Source organism: Haliotis cracherodii, unplaced genomic scaffold (assembly GCF_022045235.1).
Source record: "Haliotis cracherodii isolate W230 unplaced genomic scaffold, xgHalCrac1.p SCAF_11, whole genome shotgun sequence".
NCBI classification, from domain to species: Eukaryota; Metazoa; Mollusca; class Gastropoda; order Lepetellida; family Haliotidae; genus Haliotis; species Haliotis cracherodii.
The window spans coordinates 25,901,031-25,920,678 of NW_027266266.1; the positions used below are offsets into that span (position 1 = coordinate 25,901,031).

At 43.9% G+C, this 19,648-nt stretch overlaps 1 protein-coding gene across 1 annotated transcript in view; it reads right to left on the reverse strand.

Moving 5' to 3' along the window:
* Positions 1–19,648, reverse strand: part of LOC139456372 (sodium-dependent serotonin transporter-like) — a 56,033-nt gene that overhangs the window by 8,822 nt on the left and 27,563 nt on the right. The window contains exons 4-12 of the mRNA XM_071238024.1: positions 18,440–18,578; positions 17,772–17,906; positions 11,761–11,864; positions 10,385–10,509; positions 7,925–8,037; positions 6,598–6,726; positions 3,663–3,762; positions 3,128–3,228; positions 2,714–2,881 (exon numbers count right to left, since the gene is read on the reverse strand). Of these exons, the coding sequence (XP_071094125.1) occupies positions 2,714–2,881; positions 3,128–3,228; positions 3,663–3,762; positions 6,598–6,726; positions 7,925–8,037; positions 10,385–10,509; positions 11,761–11,864; positions 17,772–17,906; positions 18,440–18,578 (1,114 nt within the window). The remainder of the gene's footprint in view (positions 1–2,713; positions 2,882–3,127; positions 3,229–3,662; positions 3,763–6,597; positions 6,727–7,924; positions 8,038–10,384; positions 10,510–11,760; positions 11,865–17,771; positions 17,907–18,439; positions 18,579–19,648) is intronic.

Below are 19,648 nucleotides of genomic sequence, written 5' to 3' on the forward strand. Positions count from 1 at the left end.
CTTCAGGTGGTCAATCCACTGCCATTACACTCTACCGAACCTTCAGGTGATCAAGCCACTGACATTACACTCTACCGAACCTTCAGGTGATCAAGCCACTGACATTACCCTCTACCGAACCTTCAGGTGGTCAAGAGATTGACATTACACTCTACCGAACCTTCAGGTGATTAAGCCACTGACATTGCACTCTACCGAACCTTCAGGTGATTAAGCCACTGAAAAAACACTCTACCGAACCTTCAGGTGATTAAACCACTGACATTGCACTCTACCGAACCTTCAGGTGATCAAGCCACTGACATTACACTCTACCGAACCTTCAGGTGATTAAGCCACTGACATTACCCTCTACCGAACCTTCAGGTGATTAAGCCACTGACATTACCCTCTACCGAACCTTCAGGTGATTAAGCCACTGACATTGCACTCTACCGAACCTTCAGGTGATTAAGCCACTGACATTACCCTCTACCGAACCTTCAGGTGATTAAGCCACTGACATTACACTCTACCGAACCTTCAGGTGATCAAGCCACTGACATTACACTCTACCGAACCTTCAGGTGATTAAGCCACTGACATTGCACTCTACCGAACCTTCAGGTGATTAAGCCACTGACATTACACTCTACCGAACCTTCAGGTGGTCAAGCCACTGACATTGCACTCTGCCGAACCTTCAGGTGATCAAGCCACTGACATTACACTCTACCGAACCTTCAGGTGATCAAGCCACTGACATTACACTCTACCGAACCTTCAGGTGATTAAGCCACTGACATTACACTCTACCGAACCTTCAGGTGATTAAGCCACTGACATTACCCTCTGCCGAACCTTCAGGTGATTAAGCCACTGACATTACCCTCTACCGAACCTTCAGGTGATTAAGCCACTGACATTACCCTCTACCGAACCTTCAGGTGATCAAGCCACTGACATTACACTCTACCGAACCTTCAGGTGATCAAGCCACTGACATTACACTCTACCGAACCTTCAGGTGATTAAGCCACTGACATTACCCTCTGCCGAACCTTCAGGTGATTAAGCCACTGACATTACACTCTGCCGAACCTTCAGGTGATTAAGCCACTGACATTACACTCTACCGAACCTTCAGGTGATTAAACCACTGACATTACACTCTACCGAACCTTCAGGTGATTAAACCACTGACATTACACTCTACCGAACCTTCAGGTGATTAAACCACTGACATTACACTCTACCGAACCTTCAGGTGATCAAGCCACTGACATTACACTCTACCGAACCTTCAGGTGATTAAGCCACTGACATTGCACTCTACCGAACCTTCAGGTGATTAAGCCACTGACATTACCCTCTACCGAACCTTCAGGTGATTAAGCCACTGACATTACACTCTGCCGAACCTTCAGGTGATCAAGCCACTGACATTACACTCTACCGAACCTTCAGGTGATTAAACCACTGACATTACACTCTACCGAACCTTCAGGTGATTAAACCACTGACATTACACTCTACCGAACCTTCAGGTGATTAAGCCACTGACATTACACTCTACCGAACCTTCAGGTGATTAAACCACTGACATTACACTCTACCGAACCTTCAGGTGATTAAACCACTGACATTACCCTCTACCGAACCTTCAGGTGATTAAACCACTGACATTACACTCTACCGAACCTTCAGGTGATCAAGCCACTGACATTACACTCTACCGAACCTTCAGGTGATCAAGCCACTGACATTACCCTCTACCGAACCTTCAGGTGGTCAAGAGATTGACATTACACTCTACCGAACCTTCAGGTGATCACAGAACGATCACACAGGTTTTATTCTTTCAATCGTTTGTGCGTGTTGGAATCTGTACATGATCAAGGACATCGTATGGTTCCAATTTGTGAAAAAGACCGATGTTTCGAATATATAGAAACAAAATATAAGCAAAACCCATGACCCAATATGAAAACAAAACCATGGAATAATAATCTACCTAATAGTATCTATCTAGATTTTCCATAGTCAAGAGAGTCGAGGACTTCTTGATGTTTCAACGCTTTAAAAAAGCCTTTCCTTTTTTATGGGCGATAGACTTCTTCAGACTGAAATTAAGTCCCAGAAATAGAGTAATCTTTTTTTTACTGAAATATTTAGTATATATCTACAAAATTAAAAATATCCAAATGGATCCCAGAAGAATGCTTAATTATTCAGATCTGGGGCAATTAAGACTTGCCAAACATTCTAGACTTGAGTTTGATTCATAATTTAATTTATTCTCTAGAGTCTGGAAAACAGACTGGACTTGACTCTACACATGGTGTTTCAAGTTCAGAACATCCACTTGATAAAAAAAACAAGTATGTATTCCTATGACGACTTTCGATAGCTTTCACAAGCAGTATAAACATTTTGTCATGTTCTTAGGCTAACAAAATCGATCAGAAACGCCATTACCATACCCCGTTTGTCAAAATGTAAGAATCACTCTTCAATCTACATGGAGCAAAATATCGTTTTCTCTTGCCCCAGGTTGTCCTACTATTCGAGTCCATTCGGCTCCATTCGGCTAATTCCGTTACTGACATGACAATTATGTCAGTTGAGCGGTCATCCGAGTTTATGCCACATGGGACGTAACTCTGTCGATCCTACATTACACCACAGACCAGCCGGTGGCGAGAAGCCGATATTTTACGGGCGCTTTACTCACCTCTGAGAATGTGCCTGTTGTAGTGACGGCGTGTATAATGAAGTATATCAATATACAAGCGATGGATGAAGATACAATCAGCCAGCCAACGGTTAAAGACCAATAGGGGTAGGTGTAGGTTCCGTAGGAGGGTTGAGGGGCGTTATACAGCGACATGATAAACAGGGACTAGAAAGGGAAAGAAGAACACATGTGTTTTGCTAGAGGAAAAATAAACATACGTTTTGTGACAATACTAATACGCATTTGGACACACACGCAAGACGCACATATAATCATTAAAACTTCAGTTCACTGTACGTGATTTAACATGTTTTAGCAAAGGTAAATCTTTTGCTGGTCGAAAATTATACTCTCTTCAATATTCACCAAAAACGCACACAAAAACGCACATGCACACACACACGCACGTACCAGTAAGAATACAGGGCTGATAAAGGTCCATGTAATCCGCCAAAAGGGTCCAGGTGGAGCTCCAAGCATAGCCTCAATATCTTGACTGAACCGCTTCGTACCTGTCACACAAACGTGTATTAGTTAAAGAGTGAGTTAGATTTGACGCTTCCAGCAATATAATCACGGAGGGGGACATCAGACGTGGGCCTTAAACATTGTACCGATACGCATGCTGGGAAACAAACCCGAACCTGCAGCGTGACGAGCGAACGCTTTAATCATATATCCGGCTACCCCACTGTCCCAAGACGGGACAATCACAACCCATTGTGAGTGAGTGAGGTTAACGTTAACATCGATTTGAACAATATATGACTTATGTCAGTCTCATGAGGGTGGAAAGACCAACGTGATGTATAATGTAGTTTTGTGACAATTCTTTTCTAAAATGGGCAATGTTTATTTAATTAATTATATTTTAAGGCATTTTTAAAATATCCATGTTTGGACCTCGCGAATCTGTGCTGAACTCTGAAAATGTATATTAGCTGACCGTATATCCAGGAGACGGCAGCCGCTTCGAGGAAGACGACAAGCAGGATCGAGATTGGAGCTCCGTATGTGTCGAACAACTGGATGACGTAGATCCCTCCCTGGAAATGAGTAAAAAATATTTCAATATTTGCTAAACAAAAGAAATTCCACTGCACCACAGTTTCAATAATATTGTGAGATAAATAATGAGTTTGGTTTAACGCCGCTTTGAATTGTATTAACGTTAAATCACGGGGTGTCAGTTGATGAGGGAGGAACGCCCGAAGTGATGCTGGTGATGAATGTCACGTACACATGTATGAAGCTGCTCAAAATCGGTAGGAATTTGGGATTCGAACCCATGATCTCAGGAGTCTGTCTGTCCAAAGGGACGCAACTAGGCACAGCGAACCTGGGCGTCTATAATACCCCCTTCACATACACGGATTTTTCTTACGAGTCCTTACGGATCGCCAACTCGTAGTCAATCGCAAACATCCGTAAATAACTCGATGGTATCCGTAAATAACTCGTCACTACTTGCAACAACTCGCAGACAATCTTAAGGATCCGGGGAAGGAGAGGGGCATTTTTTTACATGTCAAAAAGCATCTTACGATTGTCCACGGATTGATTTTTTCATAAAAAACTCGTAACAATCCGTAAGTATCGTAAACCGCTCGCAACAACACGTAACTATCCGTAAACTCCTCGCAAGAATCCGTCAATGATTCGTAACAATTTTCTGGACGATTTGTTACGGTTTGTTTAGGACTTGTTTACGGATTATTTACGGATTATTTACGGATTATTACGAGTGCTTACATGTTGTTTACGATTTCATTTGGGTCGTGTTACGATGGCTTTACGGATTGTTACGAGTTATTACGAGCACTTTACGTGTAGTTACGAGTTCTTTACGAATAGATACGTATACTTTACGTAGTCTTACGTATTGTTTACGATTTGGGAAAAGGTATAAAAGCTGCAAAATCGAACACTTCATTTCAGTTGTTATTAAGGTCATAGAAGGCACATTTCTGCATATCTACTCTACAATATCTACAAGCATGGCTCCAAAGAAAAAGGCAGTCAACAATAAGTCTCCTGCTCTTCGAAAATCTCCGCCGAAAATCTCACGCTCACCTTACCCTGAACCAACCCCGCAGCTAGACCCTGTTGATGTAGAAGACACTGAAAACACTGAAGGCACTGAAATTGTCTCTCTGGATGTCAGAAGTCGAATGATGATACATTGAGATTTGCAGGATTTATATATTGTTTGACAAAAATTCGTAAGGACTCGTAAATACTCGTAACTAACTCGTAACTATTCGTAACAACACGTAAACAGATCGTAACTAACACGTAAAAGCTTCGATGAATAGTAACATTCCGTAATATACTCGTAACAATCCGTAAAAAGCTCGTAACAAATCGTGGAATTTTGCCGTAAATACATCGTAATAACTCGTAATAATCCGTAATAAACCGTAAATAGCTCGTAATAACTCGTAAAAGCTCTTAAATCGGTCGTAAAAGTGGCGAAATCGAAAGGATCCGTGAATTTGTGCGATCCGTAAGGACTCGTAAGAAAAATCCGTGTATGTGAAGGGGGCATAAGCAATTGGCCACCGTTTCCTCTGATCAAATGAGTGTGGACGTCAACAATAGTGAATGAGTGAAGTGATTGATGGCGGTGACAAGCTGAAGATGGGGATGAGTGATGATGGGGAAGGTTCAGACTTACGTATCTGGTGGTGACAAGCTGAAGATGGGGATGAGTGATGATGGGGAAGGTTCAGACTTACGTATCTGGTGGTGACAAGCTGAAGATGGGGATGAGTGATGATGGGGAAGGTTCAGACTTACGTATGCGGTGGTGACAAGCTGAAGATGGGGATGAGTGGTGACGGGAAGGTTCAGACTTACGTATGCGGTGGTGACAAGCTGCAGATGGGGATGAGTGATGATGGGGAAGGTTCAGACTTACGTATGCGGTGGTGACAAGCTGAAGATGGGGATGAGTGGTGACGGTGTTGATGAGTGGTGACGGGGAAGGTTCAGACTTACGTATGCGGTGGTGACAAGCTGAAGATGGGGATGAGTGATGATGGGGAAGGTTCAGACTCACGTATGCGGTGGTGACAAGCTGAAGATGGGGATGAGTGATGATGGGGAAGGTTCAGACTCACGTATGCGGTGGTGACAAACTGAAGATGGGGATGAGTGGTGACGGTGTTGATGAGTGGTGACGGGGAAGGTTCAGACTTACGTATGCGGTGGTGACAAGCTGAAGATGGGGATGAGTGATGATGGGGAAGGTTCAGACTTACGTATGTGGCGGTGACAAGGTGAAGATGGGGTTGAGTGATGACGGTGTTGATGCGTGGTGACGGGAAGGTTCAGACTTACGTATGCGGTGGTGACAAGCTGAAGATGGGGATGAGTGATGACGGTGTTGATGAGTGATGACGGGGAAGGTTCAGACTTACGTATGTGGTGGTGACATGCTGAAGATGGGGATGAGTGATGACGGTGTTGATGCGTGGTGACGGGAAGGTTCAGACTTACGTATGTGGTGGTGACAAGCTGAAGATGGGGATGAGTGATGACGGTGTTGATGCGTGGTGACGGGAAGGTTCAGACTTACGTATGTGGTGGTGACAAGCTGAAGATGGGGATGAGTGATGACGGTGTTGATGAGTGGTGACGGAGAAGGTTCAGACTTACGCATGTGGTGGTGACAAGCTGAAGATGGGGATGAGTGATGACGGTGTTGATGCGTGGTGACGGGGAAGGTTCAGACTTACGTATGTGGTAGTGACAAGCTGAAGATGGGGATGAGTGATGACGGTGTTGATGAGTGGTGACGGGGAAGGTTCAGACTTACGTATGTGGTGGTGACAAGCTGAAGATTGAGATGAGTGATGACGGGGAAGGTTCAGACTTACGTATGTGGTGGTGACAAGCCCTCCGAGGAAGCAGAAGAAGATGAGGCCCGCAACGAACAACTCCCGTCTCTTCCTCAACACCGGCCATTCGTCCAGGATACCCGTGATGATGGCTTCCAGGCCCCCAAACTACAAATACACATGTTCTGAGACACCATGACACACGAGACGGACATAGACACAACGTCAACATCTTGTTTGTCGCTAACCAGTGCTGACATTCATCGAGTAAACGGTTCGTTGTCGTTGTATTTCGATCATAATTTAATCAAATTGTTTGATTGTTGTTTAAGGTCGCTCTAAATCAAGTTGTAGGACGACGGTCTGTGAATATTTGAGTCTGAATCAGACAATGAGCAATGATGACCAGTTACGCGTAACGTCCCCACTCGGGTACGATGACACGCAATCAACCAAGTCACCGATCCTTACCACCGGATCTATTTTGTCGCCTCTTACGACATAGCTAACCTACTCCAACCCGGAATATCAACGGGCATTTAAGAGATAAAACACATACAGTCAATGGTCGTGATCTAGGCTAAACAGATGCACTGGTACAAATAAATTATATGTATCGTGGTGTCGAATGTATTGTATGTACCGTGGTCTGGAATGTATTGTACATACCACGGTGACTTTATTATACGTACCGAGGGGTCACCTGTATTGTACGTACCGCGGTGCCAGCTGTATTATACGTACCGCGGTGTCAGCTGTATTGTACGTACCGCGGTGTCAGCTGTATTGTACGTACCGCATTGCCAGCTGTATTGTAGGTACCGCATTGCCAGCTGTATTGTAGGTACCGCGGTGTCAGGAGTATTGTGCGTACCGCGGGGTCAGCTGTATTGTAGGTACCGCGGTGTCAGCTGTATTGTAGGTACCGTGGTGTCAGGAGTATTGTACGTACCGTGGTGTCAGGAGTATTGTACGTACCGCGGTGTCAGCTGTATTGTAGGTACCGCGGTGTCAGCTGTATTGTAGGTACCGCGGTGCCAGCTGTATTGTACGTACCGTGGTGTCAGGAGTATTGTACGTACCGCGGTGTCAGCTGTATTGTAGGTACCGCGGTGTCAGCTATTTTGTACGTACTGCGGGGTCAGCTTTATTGTGCGTACCGTAGTGTCAATTGTCTTGTACGTACCGTGGTGTCAACGGTATTATACATACCGTTATATGTACAATTATTATGCATAGCGTTATGTCGGCTGTATTATACATACCGTAATGTCAACTGTATATTGCATACCGTTATGTCGACTGTACTATACATATCGTGGTGTCGACTGTATACCAACCGTTATGTCGACTTTATTATACGTACCGTGGTGTCGAGTCCAAGAGTGATCAACATGAAGAAAAATATGATGGCCCAGAAGGACGACCCCTCGATGGTTGCTATGGCTTCAGGATATACTATAAAGATTAACCCCACATCTGCGAACAAAGAAGGGTTAATAGATATCAAAGTCATCGGAAAAGATGAATCACCAGAACATTTACAACACAGTTCACTCTCAGAATTATAAAAAAAACATGTTTTTCGATAGATTTCAGCAGAACAGCTAAATCGGAACATAACCAAAACCAGTCAGAATTGAAATCGTCGTCATTGCGACTTATCTACGAAGAAAAAGTATGCGATTTACATGTCATAAAAACTCCTCAGTCGTAATGCAGCCTTGTTGAATAACCGAACTAAATTGATAAAATATAATAAATAAAAAACAATCACGGTATAAATTGTCACAATGTAATCAATGCATGTTGGTAGGTTTAAGATATTAAATTCGCGCGTGTGTCGCTTTCTATATAACAGGGTGTAGTGTTGCAAAGCGATCTGAGTGCTGATGTGATCGTAACTCCCATACCTGAACACAGACTTACGACAGTCGTACTGCAAGGTGATCGTAACTCCCATACCTTAACACAGACTTACGACAGTCGTACTGCAAGGTGATCGTAACTCCCATACCTTAACACTGACCTACGACAGTCGTACTGCAAGGTGATCGTAACTCCCATACCTTAACACAGACTTACGACAGTCGTACTGCAAGGTGATCGTAACTCCCATACCTTAACATTGACTTACGACAGTCGTACTGCAAGGTGATCGTAACTCCCATACCTTAACACAGACTTACGACAGTCGTACTGCAAGGTGATCGTAACTCCCATACCTTAACACAGACATACGACAGTCGTACTGCAAGGTGATCGTAACTCCCATACCTTAACACTGACTTACGACAGTCGTACTGCAAGGTGATCGTAACTCCCATACCTTAACACAGACTTACGACAGTCGTACTGCAAGGTGATCGTAACTCCCATACCTTAACACAGACTTACGACAGTCGTAGCGCTAGGGTGATCGTAACTCCCATACCTTAACACAGACTTACGACAGTCGTACTGCAAGGTGATCGTAACTCCCATACCTTAACACAGACTTACGACAGTCGTACTGCAAGGTGATCGTAACTCCCATACCTTAACACAGACTTACGACAGTTGTACTGCAAGGTGATCGTAACTCCCATACCTTAACACAGACATACGACAGTCGTACTGCAAGGTGATCGTAACTCCCATACCTTAACACAGACTTACGACAGTCGTACTGCAAGGTGATCGTAACTCCCATACCTTAACACAGACTTACGACAGTCGTAGCGCTAGGGTGATCGTAACTCCCATACCTTAACACAGACTTACGACAGTCGTACTGCAAGGTGATCGTAACTCCCATACCTTAACACAGACTTACGACAGTCGTACTGCAAGGTGATCGTAACTCCCATACCTTAACACAGACTTACGACAGTCGTAGCTCCAAGGTTGTCATGTACAACAGCAACCAGGTCAACATTAAGACGGGTCCTAACCCATGTCCGGTGTCACCTCACAGTTGTTAGTCTCATTCGTGTAGCCGACTAAACCAGCGTTAAGCTGTGCACGTGTAATGCATCATGCATCATACATGCATTTAAACATGTACATGATTTTTATCGTTTCAATAAGGGGCTCTGGTGGCACAATCGCATTGTTGAGTCTCTTAGGAGTATCGGTGAATTATGATCTTGGGTTCGAACCCCGTTCTTTAAGATAATATTTCTTGGTTTGTCAGCATATTCATCGTTTATTCTATCAATGTTGTAAATGTCTGAGAGTGAGTGGGTGAGTGAGTTGGGTTTGATACCTCTTTGGACAGTATTCCAGTTACATCACGGTGAGCATGCTCAATATGAGAGGAAAGCCCGAGGTGAGGCAGGTCACAGACGTTTACCACTTTGGTAAAACCCACGAACACGGGTATGATTCTGACAAACCTAGAAACATAATCGGAGCGAACCGGGATGCGAACCCACGATCATGGTTCACTGGTGTGTCCAAGAGATACAACTCTGCACAGCGTATTGCGGCGCCTCAGTCGACTGGGCTGAATGTGCCCCTGTAACCGTCCAAGACGTTTTGGGCCTCCCCCAACATGAACCGACACACAGTGACATAACTGGAATACTGTTCAAAGCGGTGTTGTATCAAATTCAATCTCTGTTTCATAACGAACAAATATTATGTTCTATGATTTGGCAGTCGGGGATCTTACCAGTGATCTTACCGTATATTTACATAATTGGGTCACATTTGCATATTTCCAAAGTCTATGTCAGATTTACTTTTTTTGAATTTTGAAAAACTCACAAATTACCATTTTTGTGAGAACGTTTACCCTGTAAAATTGCAAACGATATACATTTAGAAGAAATAGCAATCTGACCTGCTCGTGCCACCTTGTCTATGTCCCTGTTCTGAGTTTTGGCCATATACCCCAGAACAGAGAACACGGCGAACCCGGCCATGAAGCTTGTAAAACAGTTCACCGCGCTCGTTATCAAGGCGTCTCTACAAGGAAATACATATGGGATAACTCTATGCAATAACGTTATATGCAATCAAGTCATAACATAACGTTAATTATTTGTTAGAATACATCATTTTCAATAAAAAAATACAGCAAAGGGGACACAAATGAAGTTTGTATGTATTTATTTCCTTTGAACAATCGAATCCATCACATTCGCTATATAGGTATATCAGTTTACCTATATTTAAAACAAAATGTACCGATGGTATTACGTTGCCAGTTCAACATTGGTTTCAACTGTAGTGTATTGAATGCATTGTTCTTTTTCTGGGGTTTTTTATATTTAAGTGGCATTTTGGAAACTAGTATCAAGTAGGACTGTGTTTACGTACGGATTTCACCTTGTATAGTTTTTCAAAGCCACGTTTCAGTTCAGATACTAATATCTTTATCGAGCAAGTGATGAACAACTAGATAGGTGTCCTGGTGGCCTGTGGTGATACTCCCATGGCATCGCGTAAAATAGAGTGACTTCCCTTAGTTGTTGTGAGAGTCCAAGCTTCTTGACATCCACGTTACCCTCCCGGAGCGCCCGGTATATAATTATATCCTATCCAGTTGTTGATCATATGCTTGATAAAAGTATTAGCATCTATGTAAACGTCACATTGAAAGAATAAAGACATTATTTATGAAATATCGGTCTCAGTTCTGTCAGCACCGTGTTTATAGTTTTAACCAAATTGGTAAGTAATGTATATGTCTACGACCCGCGCCAAGTGTACCCAAGTTACTGTATTCACGCCTGATAGTTAAATGAGTGAGTAAGTATGGTTTTACGCTGTTTTTAGTAATATTCCAGCAATATCACAGCCGGGGACACCAGAAATGGGCTTCACACATTGTACCCATGTGGGGAATCGAACCCGGGTCTTCGGCGTGACGAGCGAACGCTTGAACTACTAGGCTATCCCACCGCCCCTGACTGTCATGTCCAAACACGGGTACAAAGCGTGAAACCAATTTCAGATATAACCCCGCTCGGGCTTTGCTGGAAAGTTGCTAGAAATGACGTTAAATGATTGTCAGATTTATGAAAATTATATATTTACAGCATTTTCGCACTTTAAAGTCTCGATCCTATTTCACTTGTTTCTTATTCTCAAGTAAAGTGCATTTCAACGATAGATATTTCATTTAATTAATGTTTGTATATGGTTATAGACACGTGTGTGATTTAGAAATATGTTTAAGTTACGTGGTTAAGAATGCAAATAATGAGATCTTACTTGTAACAGTTATTATTGAACTTGTTATAGCTAGACAAGGCAAGCAGGACTCCAAACCCTGGTCCTAGAGAAAAGAAAATCTGCGACGCGGCGTCCACCCAAACCTGAAATATAAACATATGTTGGAACACAGTTTAACAGCACTGAAGTATGTATACACTAAGTCGATAACTCTCTCAAGTGAACAAAGCCTTCGCAACAGCACCATATATGCTCCGTGTCATTATTGAAGGGCCATGCAGATGATAAGAGATGAACGTACGAAACAACGCCCTTTTCCTACTTCCAAGAGTGCAGTTTGAGTTGCATGGATGAACCATTTCATACCCACACTGACTGTAACTTGCCATGTATTGCCCTTGCATGGGTTTAACCATTCGTTGCTTTGAGGCATGTGATTCAGATAGCCATGTCCATCACCATCAATCTTTCAGTATTCATTATTTTCAGAAGTCATTGTCCGTTCTTTCAGAAGTGAGTGAGTGAAGTGTTTAACGCCGCTTTTAACAGTAGTCCAGTTATATTGCGGCGTTTCAGCTTAATGTGGGGGGAAAGCCCGAGGGTGATGCAGGTCTCAGACGTTTACCACTTCGGTGGAACTCACGAGCAGGGGTATGGTGCTGACAAACCTAGAAATATAATCGGGGCGAACCGGGTTTCGAACCCACAATCATAGGTTTCTGGCGTGCCCAAGGGACGCAACACTGCACGGCGAATTGCGGCGCCTTAGACAACTCGGCCACCCGTGCCCCCCCAGTTCCAGAAAAACATCCAGTCAGTGCTGCATTGGCATACACGAGATGTGCTTCAACTGTTAACCACATTGTCCACGTATTCGGTCCTACAGACGCCTGTTGGCATCTCATTACGTAACCGGACTGTGCACATCATATACATATCTTTGTCAAGAAAAAACGAACGTCGTAAATACACTGTGGTAGATGACGTTATGTTGCTGTAGGCTCGCCGAGAAAAATATTATATTTGCTTCAAGCTGAGTAACTTATTCAAACATGGTCCATTATCTTGAATTTCTTTTGTATTTGACTTGACGTCATATCAATGCATTGTTGACTATGTTTGGAGATGATGTCATACATAGTTGATGGCTTCACGGAAGGGTTGTGTGACGTCGTTATACCTGAATGCTAACTGCTTTGAGATCTTGTTTGGGTATCATGCATGTAACATGTTGTTACATGTTCTTCCAAAACAAACTGCTATCGTAACAAAAAGCTGAGGCCTGTCTACAAGATAAACAAACTACAGCTTACAGTTAGAAACAAGAAACACCTTTATTTCTCGACAGCGAACCAAATATTCGGTGAAAAATGGAAAACTGATTTGTATTCGACACTATGGCAAAAATTGAAAATTGACTTATATTTGACAATCCAGCAAAGGGATATAAATTTCCGGGCAAAAGCAAGTATGCACATGAAAACTGACTTTGAGCAAACAATTACAAACGTTATCAAAACGTTACTAGGCTGAAAAACATCGCCGAAACACTGCAAACTTATGGTCCGAAACACAACTATGATACCCGTATCAAACACACCACCATCCAATAACCATGTCTGGTTTGTTTCATTTTTATATAATAAGCCCCCATCAAACTAGGGTGTATACGTTCTTTTGCCCGGCAGTAAAATTGTATATGTGAAATGTGAGCATGTATTATTTTTACGCATAAGTTTGCAATATTTCAAATAAAAGAGAAAACGTATGATGAATATCCTGGACAGTGAATATTGTCGAGGGCATTCTAGGGGATTTGCGATCTTCGTCCTTTCGAAAGCAGTTGAATATGTAGATATGTTGTCCTTTTCCAATTCTCGTACTATACAAGCATTGTGGCTGCTATGACTGGTGAATATCTTGAGAACGCGAGTATGTCACTCTCAGTATTCTTTACAGTCGACACAGCGTATTACTATTCCGTGAAGATGCGTGGTGTCTTTGAATGTCTATAAATGCCTCAGACAATTATCTGCCTTACTATCTTAAGGGCGTAGTCTTCTCTATGGGTATTTACAGTGCGTGCCCACTCCTATTCGTTTTCGACTTGTGTCCATCTCCTTCTATAGGGGGCCTGAACAGTTCACATCACTTGAGTATTGGAACTACTGATTTTCACCTTAGGCTGAATGGTACAGCTTAGAAACATGCAACGTGTTGAGAGTGTCATTATCCACACGAGTAAGTTTTTAAAAGTATTGCACGAAGGGTTCTACAAGGCCGATGGCGATCAACTAGTGACACCGTTGTAATGATTCGTCACTGTAGGCTGTTTTAATGTCTCACTTCCATTTCTGTTTGAACTTTCTTCTCACGTGGCAAAGATTAGACTATGATTGCTCCGTTGTCATAGAAATGTGTGAGAGGCTTGGGTGTTTCAGTCGCACAGGTCATCGCAATTCGCTGTGCAGAGTTGCGTTCCTTAGGGTCTGTGCTCGAATCCCAAATTTGTCTTGACAATGCTTCTAGGCTGGTCAGCACCATGGTTTTCACCAACGTGGTTAACGCCTAAGACTTATCACTTTGGGCCTGCCTTCTACATTAGGCTGACATAAACAACAGGTCAGCAGTGTCACCCAATTATCGGGGAACAGTGTCACATAATCGGGGGATAGTGTGACATAATCGGGGCAAATCGCTGTGCAGAGTTGCGTTCCGGACAGTGTCACATAATCGGGGGACAGTGCCACATAATCAAGAGACAGTGTCACATAATCGGGGGACAGTGTCACATAATCGGGGGACAGTGTCACATAATCGGGGGGCAGTGTCACATAATCGGGGGACAGTGTCATATCATCGGGAGATAGTGTCAAATATTCGGGGGACAGTGTCATATCATCGGGGGACAGTGTCACATAATCGGGAGACAGTGTCACATAATCGGGGGACAGTGTCACATAGTTGGGTGACAGTGTCACATAGTCAGGGTACAGTGAAACATAGTCGGGGGCAGCTCACATAATCGGGGGACAGTGTCACATGATCGGGGAACAGTGTCACATTATCGGGGGACTGTGTCACATAATCGGGGGATAGTGTCACATTACCGGGGCAAATCGTTGTGCAGAGTTGCGTTCCTTAGGGTGTGTGCTCGAATCCCAAATTTGTCTTGACAATGCTACTAGGCTGGTCAGCACCATGGTTTTCACCAACGTGGTAAACGCCTAAGACCTGTATCACTTTGGGCCTGCCTTCTACATTAGGCTGACATAAACAACAGGTCAGCAGTGTCAACAACGGTCGGGGGCAGTGTCACATAATCGGGAGACAGTGTCACATAGTCGGGGGACAGTGTCACATAATCGGGGGACAGTGTCACATAATCGGGGGACAGTGTCACATAATCGGGGGACAGTGTCATATAATCGGGGGACAGTGTCACATAATCAGGGGACAGTGCCACATAATCAAGAGACAGTGTCACATAATCGGGGGACAGTGTCACATAATCGGGGGACAGTGTCACATAATCGGGGGACAGTGTCACATAATCGGGGGGCAGTGTCACATAATCGGGGGACAGTGTCATATCATCGGGAGATAGTGTCAAATATTCGAGGGACAGTGTCATATCATCGGGAGACAGTGTCACATAATCGGGGGACAGTGTCACATAATCGGGGGACAGTGTCACATAGTTGGGTGACAGTGTCACATAGTCAGGGTACAGTGAAACATAGTCGGGGGCAGCTCACATAATCGGGGGACAGTGTCACATGATCGGGGAACAGTGTCACATTATCGGGGGACAGTGTCACATAATCGGGGGACAGTGTCACATAATCAAGAGACAGTGTCACATAATCGGGGGACAGTGTCACATAATCGGGGGACAGTGTCACATAATCGGGGGGCAGTGTCACATAATCGGGGGACAGTGTCATATCATCGGGAGACAGTGTCACATATTCGGGGGACAGTGTCATATCATCGGGGGACAGTGTCACATAATCGGGGGACAGTGTCACATAATCGGGGGACAGTGTCAAATATTCGGGGGACAGTGTCACATAGTCAGGGTACAGTGAAACATAGTCGGGGGCAGCTCACATAATCGGGGGACAGTGTCACATGATCGGGGAATAGTGTCACATTATCGGGGGACTGTGTCACATAATCGGGGGATAGTGTCACATTACCGGGGCAAATCGTTGTGCAGAGTTGCGTTCCTTAGGGTGTGTGCTCGAATCCCAAATTTGTCTTGACAATGCTACTAGGCTGGTCAGCACCATGGTTTTCACCAACGTGGTAAACGCCTAAGACCTGTATCACTTTGGGCCTGCCTTCTACATTAGGCTGACATAAACAACAGGTCAGCAGTGTCAACAACGGTCGGGGGCAGTGTCACATAATCGGGAGACAGTGTCACATAGTCGGGGGACAGTGTCACATAATCGGAAGACAGTGTCACATAATCGGGGGACAGTGTCACATAATCGGGGGCAGTGTTACATAATCGGGGGACAGTGTCACATAATGTTCTAGTGACGTGATGGTCTTTAAGACGATCTCGAAATAATGGGGCCTCCCTGCATAACGTGTTTTAGTAATCTGATGGTCTTTAGGCCGATCCCGGAGTAACGGGGCCTCCCTGTATGACGTGTTTTAGTTACCTGGTAGACGATCCCGGAGTAACGGGGCCTCTCTGTATAACGTGTTTTAGTTACCTGGTAGACGATCCCGGAATAACGGGGCCTCTCTGTATGACGTGTTTTAGTTACCTGGTAGACGATCCCGGAATAACGGGACCTCTCTGTATAACGTGTTTTAGTTACCTGGTAGACGATCCCGAAGTAACGGGGCCTTCCTGTATAACGTGTTTTAGTTACCTGGTAGACGATCCTGGAATAACGGGGCCTCTCTGTATAACGTGTTTTAGTTACCTGGTAGACGATCCCGGAATAACGGGGCCTCTCTGTATAACGTGTTTTAGTTACCTGGTAGACGATCCCGGAATAACGGGACCTCTCTGTATAACGTGTTTTAGTTACCTGGTAGACGATCCCGAAGTAACGGGGCCTTCCTGTATAACGTGTTTTAGTTACCTGGTAGACGATCCTGGAATAACGGGGCCTCTCTGTATAACGTGTTTTAGTTACCTGGTAGACGATCCCGAAGTAACGGGGCCTCTCTGTATAACGTGTTTTAGTTACCTGGTAGACGATCCTGGAATAACGGGGCCTCTCTGTATAACGTGTTTTAGTTACCTGGTAGACGATCCCGAAGTAACGGGGCCTTCCTGTATAACGTGTTTTAGTTACCTGGTAGACGATCCCGGAATAACGGGGCCTCTCTGTATAACGTGTTTTAGTTACCTGGTAGACGATCCCGGAGTAACGGGGCCTCCCTGTATAACGTGTTTTAGTTACCTGGTAGACGATCCCGGAGTAACGGGGCCTCCCTGTATAACGTGTTTTAGTTACCTGGTAGACGATCCCGGAGTAACGGGGCCTCCCTGTATAACGTGTTTTAGTTACCTGGTAGACGATCCCGGAGTAACGGGGCCTCCCTGTATAACGTGTTTTAGTTACCTGGTAGACGATCCCGAAGTAACGGGGCCTTCCTGTATAACGTGTTTTAGTAATCTGGTAGACGATCCCGGAATAACGGGGCCTCCCTGCATAACGTGTTTTAGTTACCTGGTAGACGATCCTGGAATAACGGGACCTCCCTGTATAACGTGTTCTAGTTACGTGATGGTCTTTAAGACGATCCCGAAATAAATGGGCCTCCCTGCATAACGTGTTTTCGTAATCTGGTAGACGATCCTGGAGTAACGGGGCCTCCCTAAATCACGTGTTTTGGTTACCTGGTAGACGATCCCGGAGTAACGGGACCTCCCTGTATGACGTGTTCTAGTTACGTGATGGTCTTTAAGACGATCCTGTAACGGGGCCTCCTTGTATAATAACGTGTTTTAGTTACCTGATGGTCTTTAAGGCGATTCCGCAGTAACGGAACCTCCCTGTATAACGTGTTTTAGTTACCTGATGGTCTTTCAGACGATCCCACTGAGGTGTGAGATAGTATCTGATGCCGTCCATGGCGCCGGGAAGTGAGCAGCCCCTTATCAGGAGGATGAAGAGTACAATATAGGGCAGGGTAGCGGTGATCCACACAGCCTACAAACAGAGGTGGACGCGACTGGTCAATGAAACCTATCTACAATGTATATCATACACTGTTCAGAAAATACAAAAATTTAAGAGTTAGTGCAAACAGAAAACAAATGCGTTACATATGCCAGTTCAATAAATACTAGATATAATTATTCGCTAATATGGGCTTTATGCAACAGTTTAAATTTATATTATGTTCCGGTGTGTACACACTTAATAACCTTACTTATTTAATGATGGGTGTACTCTACAATCCTACCCTAAATGAAACTGAAATCCACATATTATTCTACTGGACAAAATATATCTGCTGCACCAAACAAGAATAAATATGTAATACGTTTAATTTATTTTATCAAATTAGTGTTGCAACCCTTTAAAGACTAATTATTATTTTTTTTAAACTGTTTTTTCGATATTAGTAGACACTTGTATTTGATTGTAATGTCATTTATTGTACTGTAAATATAATGGAACTCATATACCACGATATTGAATACTGCATGCACGTTTTGACGAATCTTCAATTAACTTACTTTGCCTGAGCTCTTTATGCCTTTCCATAAGGCGAAGTAGACAAGTACAAACACCCCCATCAGGCACAGGGTGATGGTGTACTTCAGTCCCCCAAGGTTCCCGATTCCGTCAGAAAACTGAAGCTCAAGGACCTCTCGCCTGAAAGAGTGAGTGAGTGAGTGGATGAGCGAGGTTTGAATAAAGAGAACGAAATTGTTCTTTATTCGTTCTTCAAACGTCAATCACAACATACGTACATAACGTACATGTAAAAACTTCTGGTCACCAGTAAACGGTAGATTTTAAAATCAGGCTCAGATCTATGCTACTTCTGAGAATATTGGTGGTCTCTGTGATGAATATATCTTGTATATATGTATGGCAGATTTTACCATGGCATGTACATGAATGTGAATGTAATAAACATTGCATAACTTATGCAGAAATATTGTTTTACCAATCCTCATAAGAAAATGACCAAAAGGATAGAGAAACCGTAGCAAAAGCGAGCAGCAAAAAATATATGGAGAGTGACATCACATCAACATGACATAAGAAGTGAAATGACGTCATATGCCAATGTAGGCTGCTGCAACGTTTCAGACAATCTGCCACAGAATAGCGACCTTCCTGCATCCTACACATGCTGTGTGGTACTTACTGCTCATCATTCCCCAGATGCCCTGACCATCAACAACCACGCATCAGTGTGAGATAAGGAGTACTGTTTTATGCCGCTTAAAGCACTTTTCGAGCCATATCAGCAGAGGACACGAGCGTGACGACCCAACGCTTTAACCATAATCCCACCGCACTACCACCACATAAATTTCTAACAGCAGATTTTATCTGCACTCTAAACGTTCATTTTTCTAAGAGCGCAAAGGACTTGTATTCTGCCGTTTTTGGTATCAATCATTGTTAAACATCTTCTCCCACAATTCCTCAACGCACTGCCGTACGCCCGTGTATCCAGCTGTTTACGGTATCAGCTATAAAGGGCTCTCGCATCCTGTTATTTCCATTAGCATGTGTCTTTGATGTTGGTTACATATAATGCAGAAGTACTGACCGGATTGTCTGGCTGATACAGATGCTAGGGAAGCGGGAATAGCCTGCAGGGAGAATTCCTCGCTTGAGGAAATATCCCATGGTAACGAAGTAAATAGGAGAAGATGGCCAATACGTGTCGTCACTTATAGAACAACAAACCTTTGTCCTTTTGAAAT